At 49.7% G+C, this 25768-nt stretch overlaps 1 protein-coding gene across 4 annotated transcripts in view; it reads right to left on the reverse strand.

Annotated features, from left to right (window-relative positions):
* The window catches only part of lamb2l (laminin, beta 2-like), a 235382-nt gene that overhangs the window by 195807 nt on the left and 13807 nt on the right, over nucleotides 1-25768 (reverse strand). For 2 of the 4 annotated variants that reach the window (XM_059943876.1, XM_059943875.1), the window contains exon 3: nucleotides 7596-7768. The exons of 1 other annotated variant lie outside the window; for it this stretch is intronic. In XM_059943876.1, coding sequence (XP_059799859.1) covers nucleotides 7596-7768 — 173 coding nt within the window. Of the gene's footprint in view, nucleotides 1-7595; nucleotides 7769-14628; nucleotides 14749-25768 lie in introns of those variants that run through there. One more of the 4 variants, XM_059943874.1, reaches the window with a different exon arrangement.

Here is a 25768-nt window from a genome sequence, read left to right on the forward strand (position 1 = left end):
TGTGGAACGAGCTTCACTCAGAGGGTGGTGAGAGTGTGGAACGAGCTGCCCCCAGAGGGTGAGAGTGTGGAACGAGCTTCACTCAGAGGGTGGTGAGAGTGTGGAACGAGCTGCCCCCAGAGGGTGAGAGTGTGGAACGAGCTTCACTCAGAGGGTGGGGAGAGTGTGGAACGAGCTTCACTCAGAGGGTGGTGAGAGTGTGGAACGAGCTTCACTCAGAGGGTGGGGAGAGTGTGGAACGAGCTTCACTCAGAGGGTGGAGAGAGTGTGGAACGAGCTGCCCCCAGAGGGTCGTGAGAGTGGAACGAGCTGCCCTCAGAGGGTGAGGAGAGTGTGGAACGAGCTTCACTCAGAGGGTGGGGAGAGTGAGGAACGAGCTGCCTTCAGAGGGTGGGGAGAGTGAGGAACGAGCTTCACTCAGAGTGTGGGGAGAGTGTGGAACGAGTCAGAGGGTGGTGAGGGTGTGGAACGAGCTGCCCTCAGAGGGTGGGGAGAGTGTGGAACGAGCTTCACTCAGAGGGTGGGGAGAGTGTGGAACGAGTCAGAGGGTGGTGAGGGTGTGGAACGAGCTGCCCTCAGAGGGTGGGGAGAGTGTGGAACGAGCTTCACTCAGAGGGTGGGGAGGGTGTGGAACGAGCTGCCCTCAGAGGGTGAGAGTGTGGAACGAGCTGCCCTCAGAGGGTGGTGGGAGTGTGGAACGAGCTTCCCTCAGAGGGTGGTGAGAGTGTGGATCGAGCTTCACTCAGAGGGTGGGGAGAGTGTGGAACGAGCTGCCCTCAGAGGGTGGGGAGAGTGTGGAACGAGCTTCACTCAGAGGGTGGTGAGAGTGTGGAACGAGCTACCCCCAGAGGGTGGGGAGAGTGTGGAACGAGCTGCCCTCAGAGGGTGAGAGTGTGGAACGAGCTTCACTCAGAGGGTGAGAGTGTGGAACGAGCTGCCCTCAGAGGGTGGGGAGTGTGTGTTGAACGAGCTGCCCTCAGAGGGTGAGAGTGTGGAACGAGCTTCACACAGAGGGTGGGGAGAGTGTGGAACGAGCTGCCCCCAGAGGGTGGGGAGAGTGTGGAATGAGCTGCCCTCAGAGGGTGGGGAGAGTGTGGAATGAGCTTCACTCAGAGGGTGGAGAGAGTGTGGAACGAGCTGCCCCCAGAGGGTGGTGAGAGTGGAACGAGCTGCCCTCAGAGGGTGAGGAGAGTGTGGAACGAGCTTCACTCAGAGGGTGGGGAGAGTGTGGAACGAGCTGCCCCCAGAGGGTGGGGAGAGTGTGGAACAAGCTGCCCTCAGAGGGTGGGGAGAGTGTGGAACGAGCTTCACTCAGAGGGTGGGGAGAGTGTGGAACGAGCTGCCCCCAGAGGGTGGGGAGAGTGTGGAACGAGCTTCACTCAGAGGGTGAGAGTGTGGAACGAGCTTCACACAGAGGGTGGTGAGAGTGTGGAACGAGCTGCCCCCAGAGGGTGGGGAGAGTGTGGAACGAGCTTCACTCAGAGGGTGGAGAGAGTGTGGAACGAGCTGCCCTCAGAGGGTGGTGAGAGTGGAACGAGCTGCCCTCAGAGGGTGGTGAGAGTGTGGAACGAGCTGCCCTCAGAGGGTGGGGAGAGTGTGGAACGAGCTGCCCTCAGAGGGTGAGAGAGAGTAACGAGCTGCCCTCAGAGGGTGAGAGTGTGGAACGAGCTTCACTCGGAGGGTGGGGAGAGTGTGGAACGAGCTGCTAGTGGAAGTGAGCTTGGTTTCAACATTTAAGAGAAGTTTGGATAGGTAAGTGGGATATACCTAAGAGTGTAAGGATATGGAGGTCTATGGATCTGGTGCAGGCTGTTTAAATGGTTTCGGCATGGACTAGATGGACCGAAGGCCTGTTTGTACTGGACTTCTCTGTGACTCTATGACTAGCCATAATTTCCTTGCTTCTGTCTTTCTTCCTTCTTAAAGAGTGGAGCGGCATTTTCACTCCAGTCCTCTGGAACTGATTCTTGAAAGATCATCACTAATGCAATCTCTTCAGTTATGTCTTTCAGAACCCTGGGATGTAGTTCACCTGCTCCAGGTGACTTATCTACCTTCAGACCTTTCAGCTCTCCAAGCAACTTCAGTTCATCAATCACCTCTGCCCCTGACACTCTCGAATTTCGGGCACACTGCTTGTGTCTTCCACAGTGAAGAATGGCGCTAAATACTTATTTCAGTTCCTCCATCATTTCTTCCTCCCTCTTTACCACCTCTCCAGCGTCAGTTTCCAATGGTCTGATATCTATTCTTGCCTGTCTCTTACACTTTATATATCTGTAAAAACTTTTGGAACCTTCTTTTATATTATTGGCTAGCTTACCTTCATATTTCATCTTTTCCTTCCTTGTGGGGTTTTTAATTACCTTCTGTTGGTATTTAAAAGCTTCCCAAACCTGAAAATTTCCCACTAATCTTTTCTCTCTCTTTTGCTTCAATGCTGTCTTTGACTTCCCTTGTCATCCACAGATGCCTCACCCTTCCTTAGCGATGTACAGTATTGGTGCTGTGGCTTCTGATTGCTCTCAGAAACTCCAGCCATTGTTCCCATCCGATCGGCTTTGGCCAGCTCCTCTCTCGTGCCTCTGTCATTCCCTTCACTCCACTGCAATGTTCTGTGCACTGATCCTTCTGAGCTGTGTGTGTGCGTGGCCACGCAGTAGCTGAAATGCTCCCACACACACAGCATTTGTTGCTGCACAGCTTGAATTTTCATAACATTTAAACACTTGAAGTGCCCTGCAGTTTTCAGGCAGGGTAAAAATTTCCTGTTTGGAGCAAAGCTTGGTCTGTGCAGCGGTAATTTTTTTAACAGCCGAGAGAACATTAATTCTATCTTCTACATTCTAAGACCTGTTGCTCCAGCAACACTAGATTTGATTATGTGCTCAGTTCATGGAGGTTACTATGGAGTAACTATGGAGTTCATGGAGGCTGCAGAGGCAAGTCAGGGTGGCTGAGTTTCCTGAAGTGAGTAACACACCTCTTGACACTCCTCACAATCCTCCTCTTGCCTGGAAGCCCCATCCAGCACAGGACCTCCCAGACTCAAAGGAATAGCTCGATTAATGCTCCCTTTCTCACCCTGCTCTGCCATGGAGACATACCTAGTTCCTTCAATGACAGATTTATTCATAAATAATTTTATCAACACCGAGTTAGACAAAATAAACGCACGAACCACACTATCGTGGAGCACCTCAGGGCTGTCAGGCAGGTGGTGGAGATAAGGATTTTCTCAGTACCAGAGGCACGTGCTGGTGTCAGCCATGCTACTGTGCCTGGACACGCAGCTGGATTTTATCTCCTCAAGCACACTCTCCCCTTCCGGGTTTCTCACTGACAGGAAGCACAGAACCACACTTGGAGTACGGGGGAGGGGGAAATGGGGAGGGTGAAGTTTGTTAAACAGGAGAGAGAGGGGCAAAACAGAGGGAAAAGCATTTAAATGGCCAGCAAAGCCTCAGGCTTTCAACCCATCAGGTTGATGCTGGCCTAACTCCTACACATAGAGCTGTGTATACCTCCTTCTGACCAATGGGTCCCGGCTCAGCCCCTGGCGGACCGTCACCTTCACCCAGAGAGCATTGGTCCAAGGAGGTCGCTCAGTCTCACCCTCTCAGTGGCAGTTAGGGATGAGCAATAAGTGCTGGCTTTATTAACAATGCCTGTACAGTATCATTGGTTGGCGGGGCGGAGATACGTCTCTACCAAAGGAGGTGTGAGGTGCTCCTTCCCTCTGCTGGCCTGCAGGTCACCCTTGGGTGAGGTCCAGCACCTACTTAGCCCCCGATCGAGGTCATGTGAAGTCATGGGAGCCGGTGGTGGACGGTCGTATGAGCAGCCGGTGCAGATCACAAGTCCTGGTGATGTGACCACTGACACCAGGCAGACAATCTCTGAAGAGTATTGATAATGGCTGAGGTCACCCATCTTGTAAAGACACTGCCCAGAAGGAGGCAATGGCAAACCACTTCTGTGGAAAAATTTGCCAAGAACAGTCATGGTGATAGAAACACCAAGGTCACCCACGTCATACGACATGGCACATGACTGTACCTTTTCACAGTCACACAGCATGGACATTGGCTCTTCAGCCCTACTAATCCATGCTGGCCACAATATCTTCACTGCTAGTCCCAGTTTGGTCCATAACCCTCCAACCCCTCTCCTCTGTATACCTATCCAAATCCCTCTGAAATGATGCAATTGTACCCGCTCATTCCAGATATTCCCTATCCATTGTGTAAAGCAGTTCCCTCTCAGGTCTCCTTTAAAGCTCTCTCCTCTTATATTCCCTACAGACTCCCCGACCTGAGGAAGAGGTCGTTTCTGTACACCATATCCATTTGGTCTCTCGCTTCTCTGAGATCATCTCTCACTTCCCTGCACTCCAAGGAATGAAGATTCAGCATGGACAGAAACCATGCAGCATTAGTGTAAATCTCCAGTGTGTCCTCTCTAGTTTAACAGTCCTTCCTATAACAGGGTGACCATAACTGTAGTAATATACCAAGTGTGACTTCAGCAGTGATTTATATAACCAGTAGATAACGCTACCCAAAACCAATGCCCCGGCCTCGAAACTCCATGTGCTGACACCACCTTCACCACCCTGACTATCTGTGTGACTGCTTTCAGTGGCAAGTCCAGCTCGCTCTGCCCCACAACACTGCCAGGGTCCTGGCATTCACGGTACAGGGCTTACCCAGTCTGAAGGTCCAAAACAGATCACTCTCCACTTAGCAAAGTTGACCCATTGACCATTCCTCCAAACAGAAGGTCTCTGAAATTGACTGTAACCTGCTTCACTACAAACATGACCTCCAGACTGAGTCTCGGCAGCACAGGGTGGGGGCAGGCAAGCGGTTCTCAATCATCTCAATACATTGGACGCTTACGAGAGAACTTCGGATAGGCACACAGATGGAAGGAGGATGGAGGGATACGGACATGGTGAAGGGAGCAGAGATAATTGTTTGGCCGTTTTTCATCTGATTTTTACTTTATTTGGCGAGACACTGTGGGCCAAATGGCCAGATTCTGTGCTATACTCTCCTGAGATCCTTCAAACAGGGTGCAAGTTCAGGGAGATCATCATCTGACTGTCCGTTAATACAAACAAATGAAACACCGTCCCCTCCCCCCGGACCATGGTCACCCACAATACATATATACACCAAACGAAACAACGTCCCCTCCCCCCGGACCACGGTCACCCACAATACATATATACACCAAACGAAACAACGTCCCCTCCCCCCGGACCACGGTCACCCACAATACATATATACACCAAACGAAACAACGTCCCCTCCCCCGGACCACAGTCACCCACAATACATATATACACCAAACGAAACAACGTCCCCTCCCCCCGGACCACGGTCACCCACAATACATATATACACCAAACGAAACAACGTCCCCTCCCCCCAGACCACGGTCACCCACAATACATATATACACCAAACGAAACAACGTTCCCCCGGACCACGGTCACCCACAATACATATATACACCAAACGAAACAACGTCCCCTCCCCCCGGACCACGGTCACCCACAATACATATATACACCAAACGAAACAACGTTCCCCCGGACCACGGTCACCCACAATACATATATACACCAAACGAAACAACGTCCCCTCCCCCCGGACCACGGTGTACCCACAATACATATATACACCAAACGAAACAACGTCCCCTCCCCCCGGACCACGGTCACCCACAATACATATATACACCAAACGAAACAACGTCCCCTCCCCCCGGACCACGGTCACCCACAGTACATATATACACCAAACGAAACAACGTCCTCTCCCCCCGGACCATGGTCACCCACAATACATATATACACCAAACGAAACAATGTCCCCTCCCCCCGGACCACGGTCACCCACAATACATATATACACCAAACGAAACAATGTCCCCTCCCCCGGATCACGGTCACCCACGATACATATATACACCAAACGAAACAACGTCCCCTCCCCCCGGACCACGGTCACCCACAATACATATATACACCAAACGAAACAACGTCCCCTCCCCCCGGACCACGGTCACCCACAATACATATATACACCAAACAAAACAACGTCCCCTCCCCCCGGACCACGGTCACCCACAATACATATATACACCAAACGAAACAACGTCCGCTCCCCCCGGACCATGGTCACCCACAATACATATATACACCAAACGAAACAACGTCCCCTCCCTCCGGACCACGGTCACCCACAATACATATGTACACCAAACGAAACAACGTCCCCTCCCTCCGGACCACGGTCACCCACAATACATATATACACCAAACGAAACAACGTCCCCTCCCCCCGGACCACGGTCACCCACAATACATATATACACCAAACGAAACAACGTCCCCTCCCCCCGGACCACGGTCACCCACAATACATATATACACCAAACGAAACAACGTCCGCTCCCCCCGGACCACGGTCACCCACAATACATATATACACCAAACGAAACAACGTCCCCTCCCTCCGGACCACGGTCACCCACAATACATATGTACACCAAACGAAACAACGTCCCCTCCCCCCGGACCACAGTCACCCACAATACATATATACACCAAACGAAACAATGTCCCCTCCCCCTGGACCACGGTCACCCACAATACATATATACACCAAACGATACAACGTCCCCTCCCCCCGGACCACGGTCACCCACAATACATATATACACCAAACGAAACAACGTCCCCTCCCCCCGGACCACGGTCACCCACAATACATATATACACCAAACGAAACAACGTCCCCTCCCCCCGGACCACGGTGTACCCACAATACATATATACACCAAACGAAACAACGTCCCCTCCCCCGGACCACGGTGTACCCACAATACATATATATACCCATAGAAAACCTACAGCACAATACAAGCCCTTTGGCCCACAAATCTGTGCCGAACATGGCCTTACCTGAGAAATTACCCAGAGTTACCCACAGTCCTCTATTTTTCTAAGCTCCATATACCTGTCCAGGAGTCTCTGAAAAGACCCCATCGTATCGGCCTCCACCACCGTCGCTGGCAGCCCATTCCACACACTCACCACTCTCTGTGTAAAAGTACCTCTGCTACATCCTGTGCTTCTCCCTCTGGACCATGCTGCACCCACATAACATTTATCACACACAGCACATTAAGCAAAATATTAGTATAATCAAGATACTAAAATATAATTGAAATGTGTATGTGGGCAGTGTGCAGCACTGGTAAACAGTGAACAGCTCGCTGTCCTGGCGACGAGATCTCGGTGGCAGGGTATTCATTCGTCACACGGCCTGAGAGAGGAAGCTGTTTCCCTGTCTGTCTGTCTGCCACTCCAGACTGGTAACAGCATCTGACTGCCCTCTGAATCAGTCAGGCACTGGGTTAAACTGTTTAATAGTTACTTTCTTAAAACTTTTATTCCTCTTTCTTGACTTGCGAAAGAACCTTGGATCAGAAAATTCGGAACTGAAGACAGGTCAGGGTGGGCCACTGCCCGCTGGGGTTGAGTCCCACCCGTGGATGGAGAGGGGAGCCCGGGGACGTACCTGGAGGTGGCTGACAATGCAGTACTCAGTGGGTCCCTGCAGACCGCAGGTGGAGTTGGCTGTCAGGTTGTGTGCTCTCCCGATGAGTAGGTTGCCCGTCGCAGGGTAACAGCTGCCCTCCGTACATCCATGAGGCATGGACGGTATCTCCTGGCCAAAGCTCCTGCTCAAAGCTGCAGGGAAGAAGAAAGGTTCAGAGAGCTGCCCAGGGAAAAGTGGACATCTCATGGCTCGGCTCTTGGACAGAGGGAGGGCCAAAACTCCTCCACAAGATGGCCAGCATAACTCAACTTAACCACCCTGGTTTATTCAATAAGCATTATCGATTATCTTTATTTGTCACATGTACATTGAAATGGACTGTTTTGCATCAACAACCTACACAGTGTGAGGATGTGCTGGGGACAGCCCTCGTGTCACCGTGCCTCCTACGAGAACACTGCCTGCCCACAACTTACTAACCCTAACCTGCATGTCTTTGGAATGAGGGAGGAAACCAGAGCACCCGGAGGAAACCCACGTGTACGCACTCCTTACCAACAGCAGCGGGAATCAAGCCTTCATCATTGGCACATTACACTAACCACTGTGATGCCCGGAAGAAGATTTTCTGGGAGCTGGCCAGGAAGGAGTGGACAACTGGGAAACTATGGCTGGGGTTTCAGACAGAGAGAGAGGGCATTAGGTTCCAGAACCGTATAGAAGTGTAGCAGTTACTGTAACAGTTTACAGCACCGGTGACCCAGGTAAAATTCCCACTGGTGTCTGTAAGGCATTTGTACGTTCTCCCTGTGACTGTGTGGATTTCCTTCGGGTGCTCCAGTTTCCTGCCACAGTCCAAAGGCGGTCAGGTAGTGCGTTAAATGGTCACGTGTGTAATTGGACAGCACAGGTTCATTGGGGTGGAAAGGGCTGTTACTGTGGTGTATCTGCAAGTAAGTTACCGAGTAAATAAATTAATCAATAATTACTTCCACAAGCAAGGTGACCAACATCTGACTTCACCAATGCCTCATATTATTGAACAAACACCTTAGTTTACTATTCTAGTCCTGACGAAGGGTCTCGGCCCGAAACATCGACAGCGATTCTTCCTATAGATGCTGCCTGGCCTGCTGTGTTCCACCAGCATTTTGTGTGTGTTGTCTGTCCTGACAAAGGGTCTCAGCCCGAAACGTCGACAGCGCTTCTCCCTATAGATGCTACCTGGCCTGCTGTGTTCCACCAGCATTTTGTGTGTTGTAGTTTACTATTCTGTTAGTTTTCCTAGTTATGCCCTGAGCCTGCGTACTAGCCTACTGGGGATCGTGCCCTGGGCCAGATCCCTCCAACTACGCCTTCTCATTTTAGATCATTAAGCCATAAGACCTGGGAGCAGAATTAGGCCATTTGGCACCCCTGATTGGAGGTGGCATCAAAGGTTACAGGGACAAGGTCAGGAGCTGGAGTTGAGGAGGAGAGAAAAAAGGATCAGCCATGATTGAATGGCGGGGAAGACTCGATGGGCCAGATGGCCTAATTCTGCTTTTATGTCTTATGATCTTATGGTCTAAAAGAAAACATTTAATTATCTAACTTCTGGTAATGTTTCCTTCCTCCAACTTTACTCAATTCCGCATCCTGGTTCCCCTCTTACCCCTTCTCCTCACCTTCCCTTTCTCACATGGTCCACTCTCCTCTCCTATCAGATTCATTCTTCTTCAGCCCTTTACCTCTTCCACCAATCACCTCCCAGCTTCTTACTTCATCCCCACCTTCGTCTCACCTATCACTGCCAGCTTCCTTCCTTTCTAGTCCTGGCGAAGGCTCTCGTCCCGAAATGTCAACTGATTATTCCCCATCATGTTCTTTATGGAGGTTCACATAAACCTCATCAAACAATCTTCTCTTGTTCAGCTTCCTGTCAGATCACTGAGAAAACCATTGTCATCAACAATATGCTTTAAGCAAATCCATACTAACGTTGCCTTCTGATCACTAGCTCAGCTCCCAATTATTGTTTCTAGACCAGCCATGCCACTGAGGTTAAACAGTTCTGTATTTCCTCAGATTAGGCCATAGAATACTACAGCACAATGCAAGCACTTTGGCTCATGACCTTGTATTGACCTTTTAACTTTCCCTCCTGCATTGTCCTCCATGTTTCTTTCTTCCACATGTCTGTCTGAAAGTCTCGTAAATCTCCCTAATGTATCTTCCTCTACCATCACAGCTGACAGCATGATCCACACACCCACCACTCTGTGTAAAAAATCTACCTCTGATAACCCCCAACACTTCGCTCCAATCACCTGAAAATTACGCCATTTCTTCCTGGGAAAAAGTCTCTGTCCGTCCACTCTATCTGTGCCTCTATCAAGTCTCCTCTCATTCTCCTCCTCTCCAGAGAGGAAATCCCTAGCTCACTCAACCGATCCTCAAAAGACATGCTCGGTAGTCCAGACAGCATCCTGGTAAATCTCCTCTGCACGCTCTCTAATCCAGGCAGCATCCTGGTAAATCTCCTCTGCACCCTCTCTAATCCAGACAGCATCCTGGTAAATCTCCTCTGCACCCTCTCTAATCCAGACAGCATCCTGGTGAATCTCCTCTGCACCCTCTCTAATCCAGACAGCATCCTGGTCAATCTCCTCTGCACAGTCTCTAATCCAGGCAGCATCCTGGTGAATCTCCTCTGCACCCTCTCTAATCCAGACAGCATCCTGGTCAATCTCCTCTGTACCCTCTCTAATCCAGACAGCATCCTGGTGAATCTCCTCTGCACCCTCTCTAATCCAGACAGCATCCTGGTGAATCTCCTCTGCACCCTCTCTAATCCAGACAGCATCCTGGTGAATCTCCTCTGTACCCTCTCTAATCCAGACAGCATCCTGGTAAATCTCCTCTGTACCCTCTCTAATCCAGACAGCATCCTGGTAAATCTCCTCTGTACCCTCTCTAATCCAGACAGCATCCTGGTAAATCTCCTCTGTACCCTCTCTAATCCAGACAGCATCCCGGTAAATCTCCTCTGCACCCTCTCTAATCCAGGCAGCATCCTGGTAAATCTCCTCTGCACCTTCTGTAAAGCTCCACATCCTTCCTACAGTGAACTGAACACAATACTCCAGCTGTGATCTAACCTTACAGTTCTTGAACTCAAGCCACCGACCCATGAAGACCACCCTGTCAACTTGTACAGCAACTCCAAGGGATCTATGGACATGGAGCTGCTCCCGTAGTGAGGTCCTGTTTGCCTCAGTATCGTCCCTCCCATAGTGTGACACTGTCTCTGTACTGCCCCTCCCTCAGTTCCTTCCTTGAGGTCCTGCATCATTTGTGCCTGAGTGCACGGCTCTGACATGCAGTGAAGGGGCAAGCAATTAGCAATCTGCTCCTGTTCACACCCTGTGCCCTTGGAGTCAGCTGCCTACCCTTGGGCATGGTTACTGACCACACTAGAACTGAGCAGCATTGCAGGTAAAGTTCAGCACAGAGGCATCCAAACTATTCCAAGTATTTCCCATTTCCACAGTGCGCACCTGTGCGCGCACACGCACACAGACACTCACACTCACACATACACAGATACACACACACACAGACACACAAATACACACACTCAAACAGATACACACACACACACAGACACACAAATACACACACTCAAACAGACACACACACACACACACACTCAAGCAGTCAGACAGACACACACACACCTACAACCATGTGCTACCTGCATCTGAGCTGTTCCAAGCATCCCCTGTTCTCCCACACCTACGGCTTCCCACTGCTGTTCCTGAAGCCGGAGTCCCAGTCAGGCAGTTGATGAGGAAAGGTGGAACCGCAGAGAGCAAAGGGTAATTGATCCCTGCACCAACAAGGATCATCTTCCATGGCAAAGTCAAAGCCAGCTTATCATCAAAGTACACATATACTCAGTGCCCCTTCAGGTACCTCTGTACCTAATAAGCTGGCCACTGACTGTATGTTTCCGGTAACCGTTGATCAGTCAGCACATCGTCTTGGAGGAACTTTATGCCATTCCTCCTCACAAAACTGCTTCAACTCTGGGGTGTTGGGCTTCCTTGCATGAACTGCTTGCTTCAGGTCCTTCCACAACATTTCTATAGGATTAAGGTCAGGACTTTGACACGTCAATTCCAAAACACCAATTTTCTTCTTTTTAAACCATTCTGATATCAATTTACTCTTATCTTTCAGATCATAGTTTTGTTTGTTACATTATCCAACGTCTATTAAGCTTCAGGTGATGGACTGCTACCCTGACATTCTCCTGTAAAATGTCTTGATACAATTTTGAATTCATTGTTCCCTCAACTCCCAGTCTGCGTCGGGTCTCACCAATATATTGGCAGACTGGGAGACCGTTTCGCGGAACACCTATGCTCAGTCCGCCAGAGAAAGCAGGATCTCCCAGTGGCCACACATTTTAATTCCACGTCCCATTCCCATTCTGATATGTCTATCCATGGCCTCCTCTACTGTCAAGATGAAGCCACACTCAGGTTGGAGGAACAACACCTTGTATACCGGCTGGGTAGCCTCCAACCTGATGGCATGAACATTGACTTCTCTAACTTCCGTTAATGCCCCTCCTCCCCTTCTTACCCCATCCCTGAAATATTTAGTTGTTTGCCTGTTCTCCATCTCCCTCTGGTGCTCCCCTCCCCCTTTCTTTCTCCTGAGGCCTCCTGTCCCATGATCCTTTCCCTTCTCCAGCTCTATATCACTTTCACCAATCACCTTTCCAGCTCTTAGCTTCACCCCACCCCCTCCGGTCTTCTCCTATCATTTCGCATTTCTCCCTCCCCCCACTACTTTCAAATCTCTTACTATCTTTCCTTTCGGTTAGTCCTGACGAAGGGTCTCGGCCCGAAACGTTGACATCACTTCTCCCTATAGATGCTGCCTGGCCTGCTGCGTTCCACCAGCATTTTGTGTGTGTTGTTGTAGAACATCCAGGTGGTCTTTTACAAACTTGAGACGTGCAGCAATGGTTTTTTTTTGGGAGAGCAGTGGTTTCCTCTATGGCATCCTCCCATGAACACCATTGATTTTTCTTACAGTGGACATATGAACAGAGACTTTAGCAAGTTCTAGAAATATCTGCAGGTTCTTTTCACCTCCTTCAGCATTGCACATTGCACTCTTGGTGTGATTTTTGCAGGATGCCCACTCCTAAGGAGAGTAGCAACAATACTGAGCTTGCTCCATTTGTAGACAATTTCTTACTGTGGACTGATGAATATTCAGGTCCTTAGAAGTGTTTTGGTAGCCTTTTCCTGCTTGATGGATCTTTACAAGTGTTCTTCTAAATCCTCTGAAAGTTGTTTTGATCGAGGCATGGTGCAAATAAACAGATCTTTCTTGAGAAGAGCAGGCTCAGTCAGTAACCTGACTTTGTGTGTCTTTTGTTAAAGGGGAGGGCACCTCTACAACCCACACCTCCAATCTCATCTCATTGATTGGAACACCTGACTACAGGTAGCTTTTGTAAAAGGCATTAGCCCAAAAGTTCATATATTTTTCCAACAAATACATGTAATATTGGATCATTTTTCTCAATAAATAAATGGATGAGTATAATGTTTTGTGTGATTTGTTCAACTGGGTTCTCTTTATCGAATTTTAGGACTTAGGTAAAGACCTGATCACATCTTAGGTCATATTTATGCAGAAAGAGAAAATGTTACAGGGTTCACAAACTTTCTAGCACTACAGTATATGGTGCCATCCTTTGACAGGGACTGGGGCTGTGTAGTTTAAGGAGGCAAGGGTTAACTTTAGAGAAACAGGCTGCATAGACAATGTCTGTATTTCATGGAATTTAGATAACTGAGCTCTAAATGGGGTGTTGAAGATGATTAAACAATTCTCTGGGCTCTGAATCAAAAGTTATAATAAATGAAATTTCATTCAAAAAGAGCAGAAAGATATGAACTAACTCTCCCCAAACCAAAATGTAATCAAATGCCAACCTCAGGTCACCAAAATACTCACTTGAAGAGGTGTTACAATTACTTTACCTGAACAGAAAGCTGATCAACACCTCCACCCACTAACCCCACCCCTCAACAACCCCAACCACCACTACTTTATCACTTCCTGTCAGAATCACCTTATGTACAGACGCTCCTGTGCCTAGTGTCACCATATGGACATACAATCAATATGTGTATAAGCTATCTTATGTGTTTATATTAATCATGTTTTTATTATTGTGTTCTTTATCTTATTGTCTTTTTTGGTGCTGTAGCGGATCCGGAGTAACAATTATTTTGATCTCCTTTACACTTGTGTAGTGAAAATGACATTAAACATCTTGAGTTTTGAGTATCGCAGAATAGAAGAGGTTTGGGAGAATTCCAGAGCCCAGGGCCCAGCCACCAGTGCATTAACTGTAGAGAATTCAAGGAGGATTACAGAGATATATTAGCCAGGGTGAAGAAAAAATTCACAAGGACGTTGCCAGGACTGAATTTGTAAGAAGAGTTTGGACAGGGTGGGACTGCTTTCCCTGGAGTGACGGAGATTGAGGGGTGATCTTACCGAGGTTTATAAAATCAGGAGGGGCCTAGATACAGTGGATAGTCACAGCCTTTACCCCAGTGTAGGGGGGTCTAAAACTACAGAGCACAAGGGGGGCAAATTTTTCCACACAGAGGGTGGTAGGTATATGGATGAGCTGCCAGAGGAGATGGTGGGTACAATTACCACATTGAAAATGCAATTGGATGTAATGTGAATACAGATTGATTGTTGTCAATATCTTCTATAGATTCATGTACAGCTCAGAAACAGGCCATTCGGTCCAGTCCAAAGCAGTGCAAAAAAACACTAGAAGATAAAGAACACAATCTAGGCTCATCCCATTCGTCCTGCATTTGGCCCCTATCCCTCTAAACCTTTCCTATCCTTGCACTTGTCCAAATTGCTTTAAAATGTTGTTAATATAACCTGCCTCAACCACTTCCCCCCGGCAGCTCATTCTCAACCCATCCAGTCTGTCCTTCTAAATGAAACCTACCGCCTGGAATGTCCTCGAGAATCTCTTCTGCAGAGACTATTGAAGGGAAGCACCGTCCTCGCCACCACCCCTCCCTCTCCATTGCAGTGGCAAAGATCCTGAGCTGGCTTCTGGAACCAATGCACAGGATTAGGAAAAGCAAAACACTGAGGTAGTGTTTATGGGTTCAGGGACCAATCAGAAGTCTGCCGGTGGAGGGGAGGAAGCTGGTCCTAAATTGGAGCTGGCTCAATCTACAAACTTCTGTTGTAGACTCAGCTCGATCCGTCACGGGCAAACAGTCTCCCCACCATGAAGGTCATCTTGGTAAGCCGATGCCTGAGGAAGGCAGCCCCACCACCCAGGACATGCCCTTTTCTCGGTGCTCCCGTCAGGGAGGAGGTAGAGGAGCCCGAAATCACTCAACATTTTAGGAACAGCTTTTCCCCCACCATCAGATTTCTGAGTGGACAGTGACCCTACCTCACTACTTTGCTCTCTTTTGACAACATTTATTTCTTACATATCCTAATTATCATAAAAAATAATTGCATATAATCAGACTGTACTGCTGCTACAAAACAATACATTTTACAACCTATGTCAGTGATTCTGAGATGGGCTCACTCTCTCTGGTTCCCGTCCCAGGCTCCACAGAGCCGTCAATGATTAACAGCAGTGCCTTCCTTTAAGTCAGACCAAAGTACGAGTGGCTTGCATCCCAAGCACAGCCACTCCCTGTCAATCCCCACACCCTCTGCGCTCTCAACCTGCTTCTTCACGGGCGGGGGAGTGCGGAAACAACCTCAGGAACACGGCTGTTCACACAAGAGACTCCTGTGTCGTGTCTGTATCAAATAAATAAAGGCAAATATTCGGGGCAGTTGCTAATGTGCAGAGAGAGTGACTGATCAATGAGCATGGATAAGTTATCAATCAATAATTACTGCAAAGGGAAGTCATTGCGCTAAAAGAAATAGATCCAAGCATTACACTTCCTGCCCTTTTAGATTAATGTAACAAAAAGCTATGTATAGAACACAGAAATCGACAGCACATTACAGGCCCTTCGGCCCACAATGTTGTGCCGACCATGTAACCTACCCGAGAGACTGCCTAGAATTTTCCTTATACATACGAGGGGTGATTGATAAGTTTGTGGCCTAAGGTAGAAGGAGTTAATTTTAGAAAACCTAGCACATTTATTTTTCAACATCCCCCTCCTGCATTTACACACTTAGTCCAGCGGTCGTGGAGCATACGGATCTTGGACCACCAGAAAGTGTCCACAGCAGGGGTGATTGATGAGTTTGTGGCCTAAGGTAGAAGGACATGAGTTATACAGCTCTCGTTACATGCATTTCAACTCTTTGAATGATTATGCAGAAAGTTTGAAGTTAATAACTCATCAGGATGACTGGTAAGTTTGTGGCCTAAGGTAGAAGGAGATGAGTTATTAACTTCAAACTTTCTGCATAATCACTCAGAGTTGTCCTGCTTGTGCATGTATCGAGAGCTGTATAATTCACCTCAGGCCACGAACCTATCAATCACCCACCACTTTCTCGAGGTCCAAGATCCGTATGCTCCATGACTGCTGGACTAAATGTGTAAATGTAGGAGGGGACTATGTTGAAAAATAAATGTGCTAGGTTTACTAAAATTGACTCCTTCTACCTTAGGCCATGAACTTATCATTCACCCCTCATAGCCCTCTGTTGTTCTATGCTTCATGTACCTATCCAAGAGGTTCTTAAATGACCCCATTGTATCCACTTCTACGAACGCCGCTGGCATTTCATTCCACATACCCACCATTCCCTGTCTGAAAAACTTACCCCGTCATCCCCTCTGTACCTACTTCCAAGCACCTTAAAACTATGCCCTCTCATGCTAGCCATTTCAGCCCTGGGAAAAAGCCTCTGACTATCCGCACAATCAATGCCTCTCATCACCTTGTACACCTCTATCAGGTCACCTCTCTTCCTCTGTCACTCCAAGGAGAAAAAGCCAAGTTCACTCAACCTATTCTCATAAGGTGCACCCTCTAATCCAGGCAACATCATTGTAAATCTCCTCTGCACTCTCTCCATAGTTTCCACATCCTTCCTGTAATGAGGCGACCAGAACTGAGCACAGTACTCCAAGCGGGGTCTGACCAGGGTCCTATATAGCTGCAACGTTACCTCGCAGCTCTTGAACTCAGTCCCACGATTGATGAAGGCCAATGCACTATACACCTTCTTAACCACAGAGTCAACCTGTGCAGCAGCTTTGAGTTTCCTATGGACTTGGACCCCAAGATCCCTCTGAGTCTCCACACTGCCAAGAGTCTTACCATTAATGCTATATTCTGCCATCATATTTGACCTACCAAAATGAACCACTTCACACTTATCTGGGTTGAACTCCATCTGCCACTTTTCAGCACAGTTTTGCATCCTAGTGATGTCCTGCTGTAACCTCTGACAGCCCTCCACATTATCCACAACACCTCCAAACTTTGTGTCATCAGCAAATTTACTAACCCATCCCTCCACTTTCTCATCTAGATCATTTATAAAAATCACAAAACAAGGGGGTCCCAGAACAGATCCCTGCAGAACACCAGTGAGTATATGTAGAGAAACACTCAATTTTCCTTTAAAAGACCAGGTTCAAATAAACGTGCTTTCACAATAACTGTGTTTGCTTGATTTTTAAAAAATAACAGTCCATAACTAACTTCAAAAGATGCTGAGGATGTTCTACGAGTCTGTGGTGGCCAGTGCTATCATGTTTGCTGTTGTGTGCTGGGGCAGCAGGCTGAGGGTAGCAGACACCAACAGAATCAACAAACTCATTCGTAAGGCCAGTGATGTTGTGGGGGTGGAAGTGGACTCTCTGATGGTGGTGTCTGAAAAGAGGATGCTGTCCAAGTCGCATGCCATCTTGGACAATGACTCCCATCCACTCCATAATGTACTGGTTAGGCACAGGAATACATTCAGCCAGAGACTCATTTCACCAAGATGTAACACTGAGCATCGTAGGAAGTCATTCCTGCCTGTGGTCATCAAACTTTACATCTCCTCCCTCGGAGTGTCAGACACCCTGAGCCAATAGGCTGGTCCTGGACTTATTTCCACTTGGCATGATTAACATATCATTATTTAATTATTTATGGTTTTATATTGCTATATTTCTTCACTATTCTTGGTTGCTGCAGCTGTAACGAAACGCAATTTCCCTCGGGATCAATTATCTATGTCTGTAAAAACACTAAAAATCCAGTCTTTTGGGTGGCACCTCTGTTTCTTTCAGGATAATGCTTCTGGTCCTGTGTCTGGTAGGTTTCTTGTCTAAGACTGTGTTCTTGGGTGCCAGTATTACGTTGCTGTTGATGACATGATCATCACTGAAATTTAAGCTGGTGACTGTAATGTGTCCATCTTGTTGGACGCAGATGACCCAGATGTGTTCTTTGGTTGAGCATTCAGTATCTGGTCAACATGACGTGTCCATGTCTGATCTCCAACATCCACTGTGTACATCAGTGGTCCAGTTCTTGTAGCAATCCTACCGGGTGTCCACTTGACTTCTCGGTAATCACGCACTAGGACTTCCTGTCCAACCTCAAAACTCCTTGCTGATTTATTTGGCAACTGGCTGAACTGTTTATTCTGCACTTCCTTCCGTAAGTCCGGTTTCAGCAGGTCTGTGCGAGATCTCAGATTCCTGTTCATGAACAGCATTGCAGGTGTTTGATTTGCCATTGCATGAACAGAGTTCAGACACACAAAAAGGAAGTTGTCTATTTGTGCTGCAGAGAAATGTCCTCCTTGTCCATCCGTTTAGTGGACTTGAAGGTTTGGACAAACCTTTCAGCTAACCCCATCATTGCTAGGTGGTGAGGAGCTGATTTGAAATGTTTGATGCCATTTTTCTTCATGAATAGTCTGAACTCTTCTGACATGTATTGTGGACTGTTGTCACTCACAATGTGTTCTGGTAAGCCATTTCTGGAGAAGCTAGTCCTCAGAGTGGAGACAGTCTTCTCTGAGGTGGTTGACTTCATTGGTATAACCTCCAGCCACTTGGAATGAGCATCCACAGCAATCAGAAACATGGAGTCCATGAGTGGCCGAGCAAAGTCTACATGTACTTTTTGCCATAGTGAAGATGGCCACTCCCACAGGTGTAAAGGTGTCTGTGGTGGTGCAAATTAAACTTTGTGGCATCACGAGCAGCTTTTGGTCAAGTCTTCAATTTGACCATCTGTTAACGGGCACCACAGGTAGCTCCAGGCAAGACTCTTCACCTTGACTGTACCCAGGAGTCCATCATACAGATTCTCTAACACTCTGGTGCCCAGTTTATAGGGAACCACAACACGAGATCCACACATCAGCGTTCTTGACATTCGGACAGTTGGTCTCGTCTCACTGAGAACTCTGGAAGTGTAGGGTTACTGGTCATCCTTGCATGGTGATTTCATAGACTTTTGACAATGTTGAGTCATCCCTTCTTTCTCCATATTTCAGAATTTGTTACTGGCAACTGGTCCACCAGTGCAGTGTTGAACACTTCTGCTGGGTCACAATATGAAGACTTTCGTTTCTTCAATTGCCAGTAGTGGAAGACATGACAAGCCATCAGTGTTGCTGTGCAGTTTGGTACCCTCGAACTCTATGTTCATAGAGTTGGGTTCCAAGGAACAGTGCCCAACATTGTAGCCAGGTAGCAATCATCACAGAAATTCCCTTCCTGGGATTGAAAATCACCATTCCTGGGGATGGTGACCTGTCACTAGCATAAATTTTTCTCTGTACAGGTAGTGGTGGAGCTTCTTTATTCCCCATATTGACTTAGGGCCTCTCGGCCAATCTGTGCATTGCTGCATTCTGCACTCATCAGTGATCTTGAAGCAAACGCAATTGGACATTCAGATCCATCTTTCACATTATGTGGCAAAACGGCTCCAATGCCATAAGGGAATGCATTGCATGCCAGTCAGATGGGCAGGGATAGTCCATAATGGGTGAGCAGTTCATTGAAAGTTATTAGTTTCTTTGTTTGCTTGAATGCTTTTTCACATCTTTCTGACCATTCCCACTTTGCTCCTGTGTGTTTACGGTGTTTTCAATGGATGCAGTATTGTTGCAATTTTTGGGAGAAATCAGTGGTAGGAGTTTACAAGGTTCACAAGAGCTGAGTTGTGACATTTTTTCCGGTTTGGGTGACTGTAGCACTGCTTCAGTCTTCTCTTGTGACTTGTGTAAGCCAGGCTTGTCAATGACACATCCAGAATAGGAGATTTAATTCTCAAAAATCTCACACTTCTCTCTCTTTGTGCACAGACCACACTCACTCAGCCTGGTAAGCACTTTACCAGATTTTGGAGGTGCTCTTCATCACTTTGCCAGTCCCAATGATATCTTCAAGGTAGCATTGAGTTCCTGGGATACCCTGAAGCACTTGGTCCATTGCTCTTTGACAAACTGCTGGAGCTGATTCGACGCCAAAGACGAGATGATTATACTAGAACGATCCCTTGTGAGTGTTGATTTTGAGGAACTTCCTGCTTGACTTCTCAACCTTTATTTGCAGATAAGCTTGTGACAAGTCAATCTTTGAAAACCTCTCCCCGCCTGCCATAGATGCAAAAATGTCTTCTATCTGTGGCTGGGGATACTGCACATGACGCAGCCCCGGGTTGATGCTCACCTTGAAATCCCCACGTACAAAAATGCCTCCAGCCTTCCCTTTTTTGATCATCAGGATGATGGGCATGGCCCAGTCACTCCACTCAACCTTGGAGAGAATTGCAGACGCCTCCAAGCTCTGCAGTTCAGCATCCACTTTAAGACATAGTACGTAAGGCACTTGATGAGCTTTATGGAATCTTGGTGTTGCTGTTTCATCCAGTTCAATGCTGGCCTTTATGCCTTTGAGTTTACCAATCCCCTTCTCAATCACCTCCTCACTAGCATTAGCAGCTGTGCCAGTCTCTGGTCAGTGCTACCATTTGGGCTGCAGTTTCCTGTTGATGTCACACTAAGAGCTTTGATGAGGGCCAGTCTAGTTGGATTTTCCTCAACCATTCACGTCTGAAAAGCACTGGCCCTCCATTTTTTAATACATAAAGCTCTAATGGTTATGTTTTGCCTTCATATGTCACATTCGCTTTCAGTTTGCCTGTGTAAGTCTTCAGCTTCACCAAGTTCTTTTCTAATTGCAGCTTAGAAAACATTCTGTTGTAGTCAGCCTCTGAAATTACAGACAAAGCTGACCCTGTGTCCAGCTCCATCTTCAGTTTTACACCAGACACATCTACTGTGATCCATAATTATATTGTGATCTGCTTCAGTAATACCATTGCACCATTCAGGAACGTTTTGTGCATTTCACACTCCAAACACTTCTTCTGTCATTCTGACTCAGTCTTTGCAGCTACCTCCATCGTGATGAGGCCGAGATCCAGTGGACAGCCCAGACAAATTTTCCCAAAGGAGAAATGGCTAATATGAAGAGGCATAATTTTAATGAGATTGGAGGAAACGATAGGGAGATGTCAGAGGCACGTTTTGTACACAGAGAGAGGTGGGTGTCTGGAATGCACTGCCGGGGTGGGGGGAGAGGCAGATAGATTAGGGGCATTTAAACTGTTAGATTGGCACATGGATGATAGAAAAATGGAGGCTGTGTAGGAAGGAAGGGTTAGATTGATTTTAGAGTAGATTTAAGTGTCTGCAAGCACAACATGTGTGCCAAATTGGAGCAGTAAAGTTCACTGTTCAAAGGGGGTGGGATTCGATGAGGTGTGGGAAAGAGATGGTGAGAGAGGATTCTGGTATGGAGGCAAGTGGAAGGGGCAGCGGGTAAGAGAGATGGAGAGAAAACCCCATGTGGGGTGTGGTTACTGACAGGGGAGGGACTGGACTGTGGGGTGTGGTCACTGTACAGGGGAGGGACTGGACTGTGGGATGTGGTCACTGACAGGGGAGGGACTGGACTGTCGGGTGTGGTCACTGACAGGGGAGGGACTGGACTGTGGGATGTGGTCACTGACAGGGGAGGGACTGGACTGTGGGGTGTGGTCACTGTACAGGAGAGGGACTGGACTGTGGGGTGTGGTCACTGTCAGGGGAGGGACTGGACTGTGGGATGTGGTCACTGACAGGGGAGGGACTGGACTGTGGGATGTGGTCACTGTACAGGAGAGGGACTGGACTGTGGGGTGTGGTCACTGTCAGGGGAGGGACTGGACTGTGGGATGTGGTCACTGACAGGGGAGGGACTGGACTGTGGGGTGTGGTCACTGACAGGGGAGGGACTGGACTGTGGAGTGTGGTCACTGACAGGGGAGGGACTGGACTGTGGGGTGTGGTCACTGTACAGGAGAGGGACTGGACTGTGGGATGTGGTCACTGACAGGGGAGGGACTGGACTGTGGGGTGTGGTCACTGTACAGGAGAGGGACTGGACTGTGGGATGTGGTCACTGACAGGGGAGGGACTGGACTGTGGGGTGTGGTCACTGACAGGGGAGGGACTGGACTGTGGGGTGTGGTCACTGACAGGGGAGGGACTGGACTGTGGGGTGTGGTCACTGTCAGGGGAGGGACTGGACTGTGGGGTGTGGTCACTGACAGGGGAGGGACTGGACTGTGGGGTGTGGTCACTGTACAGGGGAGGGACTGGACTGTGGGATGTGGTCACTGACAGGGGAGGGACTGGACTGTGGGGTGTGGTCACTGTACAGGAGAGGGACTGGACTGTGGGGTGTGGTCACTGTCAGGGGAGGGACTGGACTGTGGGATGTGGTCACTGACAGGGGAGGGACTGGACTGTGGAGTGTGGTCACTGTACAGGAGAGGGACTGGACTGTGGGGTGTGGTCACTGTCAGGGGAGGGACTGGACTGTGGGATGTGGTCACTGACAGGGGAGGGACTGGACTGTGGGGTGTGGTCACTGACAGGGGAGGGACTGGACTGTGGAGTGTGGTCACTGACAGGGGAGGGACTGGACTGTGGGGTGTGGTCACTGTACAGGAGAGGGACTGGACTGTGGGATGTGGTCACTGACAGGGGAGGGACTGGACTGTGGGGTGTGGTCACTGTACAGGAGAGGGACTGGACTGTGGGATGTGGTCACTGACAGGGGAGGGACTGGACTGTGGGATGTGGTCACTGACAGGGGAGGGACTGGACTGTGGGATGTGGTCACTGACAGGGGAGGGACTGGACTGTGGATGTGGTCACTGACAGGGGAGGGACTGGACTGTGGGGTGTGGTCACTGACAGGGGAGGGACTGGACTGTTGGGTGTGGTCACTGTCAGGGGAGGGACTGGACTGTGGGGTGTGGTCTGACAGGGGAGGGACTGGACTGTGGGGTGTGGTCACTGACAGGGGAGGGACTGGACTGTGGGATGTGGTCACTGACAGGGGAGGGACTGGACTGTGGGGTGTGGTCACTGACAGGGGAGGGACTGGACTGTGGGGTGTGGTCACTGACAGGGGAGGGACTGGACTGTGGGGTGTGGTCACTGACAGGGGAGGGACTGGACTGTGGGGTGTGGTCACTGTCAGGGGAGGGACTGGACTGTGGGGTGTGGTCACTGACAGGGGAGGGACTGGACTGTGGGGTGTGGTCACTGACAGGGGAGGGACTGGACTGTGGGGTGTGGTCACTGACAGGGGAGGGACTGGACTGTGGGGTGTGGTCACTGTCAGGGGAGGGACTGGACTGTGGGGTGTGGTCACTGACAGGGGAGGGACTGGACTGTGGGGTGTGGTCACTGTACAGGGGAGGGACTGGACTGTGGGATGTGGTCACTGACAGGGGAGGGTCTGGACTGTGGGGTGTGGTCACTGACAGGGGAGGGACTGGACTGTGGGATGTGGTCACTGACGGGGAGGGACTGGACTGTGGGGTGTGGTCACTGACAGGGGAGGGACTGGACTGTCGGGTGTGGTCACTGACAGGGGAGGGACTGGACTGTGGGGTGTGGTCACTGACAGGGGAGGGACTGGACTGTCGGGTGTGGTCACTGACAGGGGAGGGACTGGACTGTGGGGTGTGGTCACTGTACAGGGGAGGGACTGGACTGTGGGATGTGGTCACTGACAGGGGAGGGACTGGACTGTGGGATGTGGTCACTGACAGGGGAGGGACTGGACTGTGGGGTGTGGTCACTGACAGGGGAGGGACTGGACTGTCAGGTGTGGTCACTGACAGGGGAGGGACTGGACTGTGGGGTGTGGTCACTGACAGGGGAGGGACTGGACTGTCAGGTGTGGTCACTGTACAGGGGAGGGACTGGACTGTGGGATGTGGTCACTGACAGGGGAGGGTCTGGACTGTGGGATGTGGTCACTGACAGGGGAGGGACTGGACTGTGGGATGTGGTCACTGACAGGGGAGGGTCTGGACTGTGGGATGTGGTCACTGACAGGGGAGGGACTGGACTGTGGGGTGTGGTCTGACAGGGGAGGGACTGGACTGTGGGATGTGGTCACTGACAGGGGAGGGTCTGGACTGTGGGATGTGGTCACTGACAGGGGAGGGACTGGACTGTGGGGTGTGGTCACTGTCAGGGGAGGGACTGGACTGTGGGATGTGGTCACTGACAGGGGAGGGACTGGACTGTGGGGTGTGGTCACTGTACAGGAGAGGGACTGGACTGTGGGATGTGGTCACTGACGGGGAGGGACTGGACTGTGGGGTGTGGTCACTGACAGGAGAGGGACTGGACTGTGGGGTGTGGTCACTGACAGGGGAGGGACTGGACTGTGGGATGTGGTCACTGACGGGGAGGGACTGGACTGTGGGATGTGGTCACTGTACAGGAGAGGGACTGGACTGTGGGATGTGGTCACTGACAGGGGAGGGACTGGACTGTGGGGTGTGGTCACTGACAGGAGAGGGACTGGACTGTGGGATGTGGTCACTGACGGGGAGGGACTGGACTGTGGGGTGTGGTCACTGACAGGGGAGGGACTGGACTGTGGGGTGTGGTCACTGACAGGGGAGGGACTGGACTGTGGGATGTGGTCACTGACAGGGGAGGGACTGGACTGTGGGATGTGGTCACTGACAGGGGAGGGACTGGACTGTGGGGTGTGGTCACTGACAGGGGAGGGACTGGACTGTGGGATGTGGTCACTGACGGGGAGGGACTGGACTGTGGGATGTGGTCACTGACAGGGGAGGGACTGGACTGTGGGGTGTGGTCACTGACAGGGGAGGGACTGGACTGTGGGGTGTGGTCACTGTACAGGAGAGGGACTGGACTGTGGGGAGCGAGGCATCAGGGGATTGAAACTGGTTAATAATCTCAATCAGGTTTAATATCAGCGACATAGCTCGTGAAATTTGCTGTTTTGAGAGCAGCAGTACATTACAATACAAAATAATAACTGCTATAAATTAAAATTACAAGTATAAACTGTATAAAAATTAAATTAAATAGTGGAAACAGAGGGACAGAAGAGCGAGGTACTGTTCATGGGTTCAAAGCCCGTTCAAATATCTGATGGCAGAGGGGAAGAAGCTGTTCCCGAATCATTGAGAGTGTGTCTTCAGGCTCCTGTACCCCCTCCCTGATGGCAGAGGGGAAGAAGCTGTTCTTGAATCATTGAGTGTGTGCCTTCAGGCTCCTGTACCTCCTCCCTGATGGCAGAGGGGAAGAAGCTGTCCCTGAATCATTGAGAGTGTGTCTTCAGGCTCCTGTACCTCCTCCCTGATGGCAGAGGGGAAGAAGCTGTTCTTGAATGATTAAGTGTGTGTCTTCAGGCTCCTGTACCTCCTCCCTGATGGCAGAGGGGAAGAAGCTGTTCCTGAATCGCTGAGGGTGGGTCTTCAGGCTCCTGTACCTGCTCCCTGATGGCAGAGGGGAAGAAGCTGTTCCTGAATCGCTGAGGGTGGGTCTTCAGGCTCCTGTACCTCCTCCCTGATGGCAGAGGGGAAGAAGCTGTTCCTGAATCGCTGAGTGTGTGCCTTCAGGCTCCTGTACCTCCTCCCTGATGGTAGCAATGAGAAGAGGGCATGTCCTGGGTGATGGGGGTCATAATGACAGATGCCACCTTATTGAGGCATCGCCTTTTGAAGATACCCTGGATGCTGGGGAGGCCAGTGCCCATGATGGAGCTGACTGAGTTTACAACTTTCTGCAGCTTT

Source organism: Hypanus sabinus, chromosome 19 (genome assembly GCF_030144855.1).
Source record: "Hypanus sabinus isolate sHypSab1 chromosome 19, sHypSab1.hap1, whole genome shotgun sequence".
NCBI lineage: Eukaryota > Metazoa > Chordata > Chondrichthyes > Myliobatiformes > Dasyatidae > Hypanus > Hypanus sabinus.